The 8811-nt window shown below is 39.1% G+C and overlaps 1 protein-coding gene across 1 annotated transcript; it reads left to right on the top strand.

Moving 5' to 3' along the window:
- The first annotated feature begins 2908 nt into the window (after nucleotides 1-2908).
- Nucleotides 2909-4903, top strand: MS3_00000592 (uncharacterized protein). The gene is made up of 3 exons (XM_051208300.1): nucleotides 2909-4283; nucleotides 4332-4450; nucleotides 4497-4903. Exons 1-3 carry the CDS (start codon nucleotides 4145-4147, stop codon nucleotides 4626-4628), a joined length of 390 nt encoding a protein of 129 aa, XP_051065483.1. The 5' UTR covers nucleotides 2909-4144; the 3' UTR covers nucleotides 4629-4903.
- Nucleotides 4904-8811: the final 3908 nt, after the last annotated feature.

Raw genomic sequence — 8811 nt, 5'->3', positions numbered from 1 at the left:
TCCAAATTGAAAGCATGAACTGCTTATATATGAACCCCGCGAGTCTACCAAACAAATTAGATGAACTGCGTGAAGTTAGCAATGCTAACAAGGCCCATCTGATAGGAATACCTGAAACCTGGATATCTTCTCAGTTCTCGGACCATGAGCTAGCATTACCTGGGATGTCTTTATTCCGTAATGACAGGAAATCAGGGTATGGGGGCGGAGTAGCTGTTTACATACGTTCTTGCTTGGAGGTGCATCAAGTTCACAACCTCGAGTTTAACAATCTTGAGGAATCTATATGGTGCTCTGTAAGATTGTCAAGCACTTCGAGGTGTCTAGTCGGAGTCATTTACAGGAAGCCAACTGCTGACATCGAGTACGGTAGTCGTATGCTGGAAGGACTATCCCGCTCTACTCGTCTCGGTTTCACACACATTCTGATTCTAGGGGACTTTAATCTCCCTAGAGTCAACTTCGCGGAACACACGTACACTGGAGGCGACATTTCAACCGTAGCTAGGTTCTTCAACCTCATCGATGACTTGGGATTGTACGAAAATGTGAGGTCGGCAACTCGTTGGAGAAACAGTCAGACACCATCGCGCTTAGGCTGTGTATTCACAAACGAAGAATTCCTAGTTGACAACCTCTCAATCCTGGCTCCCCTGGGAAAAAGCGATCATGCAGTCATAGCCTTCAGTTTTGTCAGCAAAACTGAGCTAAGATACCCCACCAATAACTTGCGTTGGAATTTTAAACGGTTGAATGTGCCAGCTTTACACGACTACCTACAACAGGTGGTTTGGGATGTTCACCCCCAACTCGATGTGGACGGTCATTGGGACTTCTTACTGCACACGCTCTTATGTGCTACAAACCATTCAGTTCCTCAAACGGTTCCCAAAAGCTGCAAGCCACCTACAGTGATCAAGAACCGTACCCTTCGCCTACTAAGCCGCAAAAGACACTGTTCGGCGGAATACAAACGAACTGACAACGACGGAGCGTACAGGCGATGTAAACATATCAGGAACATATGCACAAAGGCTATAAGAGAAGATAGGCTTCAGTACCAGACAAAGCTTATGGACAAATTTGTCTCTAACCTGAAAAGCTTATTCCGTTATGCAGCCTCTCTTCGTCAAGCCAAAACTGGAGTTTCCCAACTGGTAGGTCTTAACGGCTCGAGCAACAACGATGGCGACGCCGCTAACCTTCTGGCTGAACATTACTCCCAGACATTTCAACCGACCGACATTAACTTTACTGATGACAGTTTCGTTTGCAATTCCACAGAACTCTCCGAAGTGAACCTAAGCGCTGACTTGGTGTTCCGGAAACTGCAGCACTTAAGATTAGACACTTCTCCTGGCCCGGACATGGTCCATTCCGCCATACTGAGGGAAGCAGCCTCAATCTTGGCAACGCCGCCTAGCGTGATGTTCTCACACTCGCTAAGTCGAGGAAAACTACCGGAAAATTGAAGGCTGGCTCACATCACACCAATTTTCAAAGGAGGTCGACGCAGCGAAACTTCAAGTTACCGACCGGTGGCTCTTCTCTCAATACCTTCAAAACTCATGGAGTCCCTGATATGCGACGGTTTAAACGACTATCTACTGTCCGTAAATTTCTTCTCACCTCAACAGCATGGTTTCAGGAAGGGTTACTCTTGTATTACCAACCTGCTGACTGCAGTGGACAGATGGACAAACATCCTTGATCACAAGGGGAAGGTTGATATCATCTACCTAGATTTCTCAAAAGCTTTTGATAAGGTTAACCATACATGTCTTATCAATAAGCTCAAACGATTGGGTATCAGACCATCTCTAATCGAATGGCTCACTTCATACCTGAAAAATCGACGTTTTACGGTCAGGGGTTAATTTCACTTTATCTCAGGCTATGGAATGTCCTAGTGGGGTCCCCCAGGGCTCAGTACTAGGGCCCCTTCTCTTCTTGATCTACATAAACGATCTTCCTCAACAGGTAACGTCAGACTTATTACTTTTTGCCGACGACGTGAAACTTTGGAGAGAGAGATACGCAACCAAGACGATACACAGGCACTTCAGGAGGATCTGACTCGACTTCAAAGTTGGGCAGACGATAACGGACTTACCTTCAACACTTCAAAGTGTAAAGTAGTCCATCTGCGACATGTCGCAAACTACAGTTACAACTTAGGAAACTCCTCTCTAGTAGTATCCCAAGTCGAAAAAGATTTAGGAGTCCTGGTGCCCCATGACTTAAAGTCTTACGCTAACTGTAACAAAAATGCCTTCCGAGCAAACCTTGCACTGGTGACGTTGAGGCGCATTTTTGGCCAGTTTGACGGAAGAACTTTCCATATAATCTTCAATAGTTTCATCCGTCCCCATTTAGAGTACGGAAACATAGTATTTCCCCCCTCACTCCAAAAGGACAAGGTCACTTTGGAGCGTATCCAACGGCGAGCCACGAAATCAGTTCGAGGACTCAAATCTAAGCCTTACGAAGAACGCCTCCGTTCACTAGACCTTTACCCATTAAAGTATAGACGTATTAGAGATGACCCGATGGCTTATAGTATCCTTAACACTTCTGGACATCCTCTCAAACACCTAATTAAGCTTAGTTCCAACACTAACCTAAGAGGTAACACCCAAAAACTGGAGACACAACATAGCAGGACGGACTGTAGACACAACTTCTACTCCTTAAGAGTTGTCAAATGCTAGAATTCGCTGCCGGCCGAGCTAGTCGAAGCGACTTCCCAGGAGTCCTTTAAGAGGCAACTTGATCTATTCTTAAGGACTAAGGATAGTATCGCACCATGATTTATTAATATCTTTTCCTGTTTTATTGTTAACATACCTAGGTTCCTGCCTGGAGGATTTAGTGATCCCCTGCTACTAGACACGGAAGCCTGTTAAGCGAAAGCTTCTTCTATTCCGTCCACAACCCTTTGAACCATTTGAACCATTTCTAAGGAGCGGATGTAAACGCTTGCGTTTCTCAAGGTTGCATTTGATCTCGTGTTGTGGGTTTGATTGTAGATTGAATATTCTTAATTACGTCAAAGTATATAAAAGAATGAATTCAACACACCTGCTATTAAATCACTGCTGAACGATTTGACGCAAATAAACGAGTGTTGTCAGTCGGTTTAAATCCATTTGTTAAGACTTTTCTATAATTTTTCACCTAATACGAGCAAGGTTGCGGATTTTTTGATCATTTAAGATAACGCAGCATTAAAAATAACATGATCAGCCTCTATTTATTGTCGTCAAGGCCAGTATTACGGGGTTTCGGCCAATGTTTATTCAACATCTTTGTGGGCGCTAATTTATGCCGAATGATTATTGAATCTGGAATTACAGTGTTGGTGTTTATTATTCTAGGTCTTCAATAAGATATGTTTACCTAAAGTAACACCGTATCATGCAAAAAAGTGTTTTGCATGGGTATTAGTATTCATTTTTGTTAGCCGTAGTATTTATTGTACAATACGATGAGATTTAAGCGGTGCTATTGATCCTGAAAAATCTCACACACTAGGGTCTACAGAGGGTCATAAATTTGTGTCAAGAATTAGAATTAGAAGCAAAATTAGATGCTAGGGTTTTCATTACAAACTGACAACAGCTGGAATACCGAAATGCTATTTACCCATACGGATAGATAAATTTTTCTCCTAAACCCGAAATTTGCCGTCCTACATCATATGCTAATTCCGTAAATTATAGTTTTATTCGCAGTTATATACTCTAGTGGTTATTAACATATCCTTGCCAATTAATGTTCCCAAACCTTCTAACGCCTACAATAACAGCTCAGACTGCAGTTCTACATGCTTAAAATGTCCCAGTCGCTTCAATTAACGAATGTCCACCAGCTGAGGAATTAATTAATTTATTTACTCACTTGATCATCTCACTATACACCATCACTGCTTCTAGACGTCGATAAACCAATATTCAAATTTCATGCATACTTTCTGCATTCAGACATATTCCACATCACTAAAGTAAGGAAACGAAAGGTTGTTCACTATACTCTTTTACTGCAAATAACGGTTTCAGTCATGACAGTTTTGATATTAAATTAAAATAAGTATCAACAATTTTGTTGTCTTTTTTTGGTTGTTTGCAGTTTATTTAATCTTCACATGAAGTTGACAGATACATGCAGCAAACTTTATAAACGCTCTACAACTCATTTTCCGGACCTTCAATACTATAAGTATGATTATCGCAGGACTCCAGTTCTTAAAGATTCAGTGATTGGAAAAGGTGATAGGACAAAAAGTAAATCATTGTTGCAATGTCTATAACCGTCGTGCCTTTTTATTTAAGGAGCTGTCTGTATCGAAGAAATGCTATCAATGTTAGCTTGCTTGAAAGAAAGTGATTTTGATCAACGTCCTTGTACACAAATGATAGACACATTCAATAAATGTGTCCATATAACGGAGGTTTGTTTTAACCATACCGGATTTAATTGATCGGTTTTTTATTTAGAATAAGCGGAGAGCAAATAAGGATATGCAAAAGTCAGGAGTCGTATCGCCTTCTGACAAGTCAGGTAGATCATTTGATCGACTATCATCAAAACAAATTACTGAACTACTAAGACGCTTTCCTGAACCTTAGTAATATTTCGGCTCACCGTTTGTACATTTGTAGTAACCATTCATAGCACTGATTAATATATTTTCTTTTTTTTGTGTAAAAATATAACCATTTAAATTTAATTTTTACTTGTAAATTTATGTTCACTCGTCGCCAGGTTTTGGAATGTTGATATAACATAAGTGGTATCCGAAGTCTTTAATTGGAAGATTTTGTGTTTCTCATTAAAATGTTGTGCCTCAAAGGTATACAAGCCTTGTATAGGCTCATTGTTTGGACATTACGGATTTAATCAGGAATGGTGGTAAATAGTCATCAGAGTTATCAATCTCAAGTGGTATTAGTCAGGTTTACTTATTATCCCCGTTTTTGACTTAAATCGTCACGAATGTCCTAGATATTATACTTTCTTTACTTAGCTTTTTAGGGATCAGTCTTCGTCTTGGAGATTCACTCGTCTACTTGGAGTACTTAGATGACATTGTCCTGCTTAAATACGTTGACGAAATTCGGTCTTCTAAACGTCTTGAAAAACCTTACAAGAAATTTAAATTGCGTTTCTCTCCCTTTAAATACAAAATGTTTTCTCAGGACTGATCTGCACTAACGCCTAGAATCATTATATAAAATGAAATATTTGATTGCTATGAGCATTTCCCATACCTTGGGAGTCTGTAGCACTGATGGCATGGTGTCTGAAAAAGTCTTGGTGCGGATTTAGAACGTTCCTTTGGCTTTTACAAACATGCCCCACTTGCGTAGATGAAACTCCCATCTACCAATCAAAGGACGAGTATACTATACGGCAATTCGCTCTGTTTCGCTTCATGGATTTAAAACGGCATTGGAATGTAAAGAACGTTCACAAGTTACAAATATTTGATTGTATGTGTATTCAAGACGTTGTTCATGTATCATGGAGCCACCAATTGAGCAGTACTGAGGTTAAACGTAGGATATTAGGTAAAGACAGCTTACCGGTTGGTGAAACTGTGAGCCTTCACTCACTCATGAAACTAACATATATTACATATCCCTAGTCTCATTGGCTGTTGGTCATTTTTTATCATCATTTTTATTTTAACACATAGATATTCGTACAAAGAGGCACCAAATACATATGCGCCACACAAATCTCATTTGATATGTGTGAGGGCTGTGATACTGCTCGGGTGCCAAAACCGAAGCAGGTGGTTTTCTTAGGGGGCCACACCCGGAGCCTTCGACCTGAAGGTCTCATCCACAAGGCAGTGGAACATCGTAAGGAGATGCATTCCCGTGGAAGCCGGTGACCAACGATTGGTTCATACGCCATTTGTTCCTTCAGGATACTGGAGCCAGCCCGTGTGCACCATTGGTTTGGAATCAGGGTTTTCCAACTCCCCTAGGTGGACTCACCGTGTCCACCAACCTGGTTAAAGCGCCGGACATTCGCTCTTCGTCCTCTCACTTTCGTAAACAACACCCCCGTCACGAGAAGACAGTGAGTAGGACTTCTCTGGCAGAGGCTATATACGCGTGGCCACGTGAGGGCATTTCGAGAGGGAGAGTGGACTTTCCTCACTTTCGGCCTTACCAGGGCATTTGGGGGTGACTGTTGGTCATAATAAATTTCAACTTTCAATCGGTAATGATTGTTTTATTATTTTTAACCATTATGAAAAGTATGATTCAGTAGTGACACACGTTTGGAATCTGTAGTTTTTGTTATGAATAAAGATAATTAAGAAACAGTTTTGTGAGACTGTAATTTATGAACGACCTTTGGGTGACGCTAGGGTGACCTTTAGAACGTTCAGCCACTTACTAGGGCTAAATGAGGGTCATAAAGCAGTGTGAAGAACAAGGATTGTGATTTACGATTGATGGCTATTAATCAGACTTAGGGTTTTCATTAAGAACTGACACCAGCTAAAATGCCAGAACTCTATTTTGACAAATGTGTGAATGAATTTTGCTCTGAAATCCGAGACCTATCATCCAGAATCTGATTGGTTCGTCCATGAATTATGGTCTCGCCAACAGTTTAATCAGCTTTTGCCTACATTTTACTGTCCATCTACACTTAGTTGTTATGAAGAAAGCCTTTTGATGATTGATGAGCGAACTCTCAACTGTCAAAATCACTACATAGAATGCTTATCGTAGATGAATGCAATGATATGGTGTGGGCGAGAGAAATCTGTTCACTAGAATGTGTTATTGGCTTAAAGCCACGAATGTTTAAAAATCAAAGACAATATTCACATCAATGTTTTTTCTGTATTAAAATAACATGTTTATATACAGAATATAAACGCAAAATAAGCATGATAAAACGTCATAGGCGATCGAAGGGAATTGGCTAGTAGGTCACTCATTCTCCAGTCATTTGAGACCTGACTGTTAGGCCTAGTCTTTGAGCATCGTATCATTAGTAAACACTAAAGATACCTAAGCACTTTAGGGGTTAGGCTAAGTTTTTTGACGGAATGTAAAAGTCATTTAACTGATTTCAATGATCAGTTGTCATATTTTACTACGTTGAAATAGTTGCGTAGTTCTTCGTCAACATGTACTTCGTATTTTTTAGATGTTTAGCTACTACTCACATGCAACAGATTAAAATATATTAGATATGTTCACGGATCAATAGTAGACTATTATTGGAGATTAGAATAATTTTTATGCTCTATCGATATGAAATAGGTAATAAGCTGTTTCAATTAAGTTATCTTTCCAGCGGTTTTGTTTTTTGGCAAAAGCGTTATTGATAATGTCACATTCAACTTTCTAGACAGTTTAATGAGGGCCAAGGGGTTCGTTATTAATTTAGTTAGAAACCGTTAACCATAAATTCGGAGTTGGAAATGTGATTTATATCGATAATTATGTTTTGTTGTACGCTGTCCGATTCTGATACGAGTACTCAAGCATCTTATGCGCAACCTCAATCTAGCTACTTGAGTGAGAAGTGAGTTGTATTGATTAAATCGAATCAAGATATATCCGTACATCCATTCATATGTATCTATATACATTTATCCTTTAGAAGATCGAGTCATATTTCCAACCAATTCTGTGTGTCTTATTCCATAGGAAAGGAAGGTAAATCTCGGTCATTGACGTGCATTTGTCGTTTGATCGATGTTTGACTAAATCGAGGTATCAAACTATGGATACAGTTAGTTGTAATTATTAGTTTTCCTAGTGTTGTTAAATCGTTTATTTCCTAGAAGTGTCTTAATCCATATTATTTAGTATACTACGTAATCTTTAGACAAACGTTTCACTTTATTGATTTTAGTAATTGTATCAGTTGGTAAGCAACCCTGTCCTACTTGAGTTTTATGTCTTTTGACACTCTTCAGGGTGTATCTTCACTTTTAGGGGAGCTGATGCTCTCATCGGGACTTGAACCTGTGTCACACAGCTTTACAGTCTGAGATGTTAACAATAAGCTGTTTTGGGGATGACTGATGGCTTATAGGGTTGAGTAGCGACTAATTTTTGTCTAGTTTTTTGTGCTGATCAACTCCTATCTATTCAGTTGTGATTTAGCCAATTGTTTAAATTGCTTGATAAATTATTTCTGATCATTTACTTATTCCTTTCAGCCTACGTGATCTGCATTTATTACTGATGTTATTCCCACAATCTCATTGTACAAGCGGTTCCAAGTACAGGTTTCACGCTGGTCATTTCCAGATCTACGAAAGACCCTAAGTTTGTTATCTCAATCTATCAAAATGGATTCTTGTTAAAATCAATTGCTTCCTCTGATTTTTAATCCTCACAGAGAATTGTAGAACCCAATGACAACTTACTCATGTCTTGGAAACAAATTTCTATAATAAAATATCGTACTTTTAACAATTTAAGTAGTTTGATAAGGTCGTTTGAATTTAATCCGTGAGCTATCAGCTGATTTCGAAAGCAATCAATAGGTTGGATTTCTCCTAGGCTAAAATTTCAAATATTATGTAGTATATTGTTGATTAAAAACCAGTTATCAACATCCTGATAATTTCGCTTCCTGTGTCCAAATTCTATTTTTTTTATTCTTTAGACGCTTGAGTACTAAGATAATGCTTACTTTGAAATAATAAAACCGTCTAGATTTTTATGTTCATTGAACGATTTAAATTCACTTTTTATATACTATTTAGGCTGTTTGTGATTTTTTAAAACACAGTTTTGATTTCTATAAATCAATATATAAAGG

Source organism: Schistosoma haematobium, chromosome 6, assembly GCF_000699445.3.
Source record: "Schistosoma haematobium chromosome 6, whole genome shotgun sequence".
NCBI lineage: Eukaryota > Metazoa > Platyhelminthes > Trematoda > Strigeidida > Schistosomatidae > Schistosoma > Schistosoma haematobium.
The sequence above is the reverse complement of the archived record's forward strand: the minus strand, read 5'-3'. Positions and strand labels throughout refer to the sequence as shown.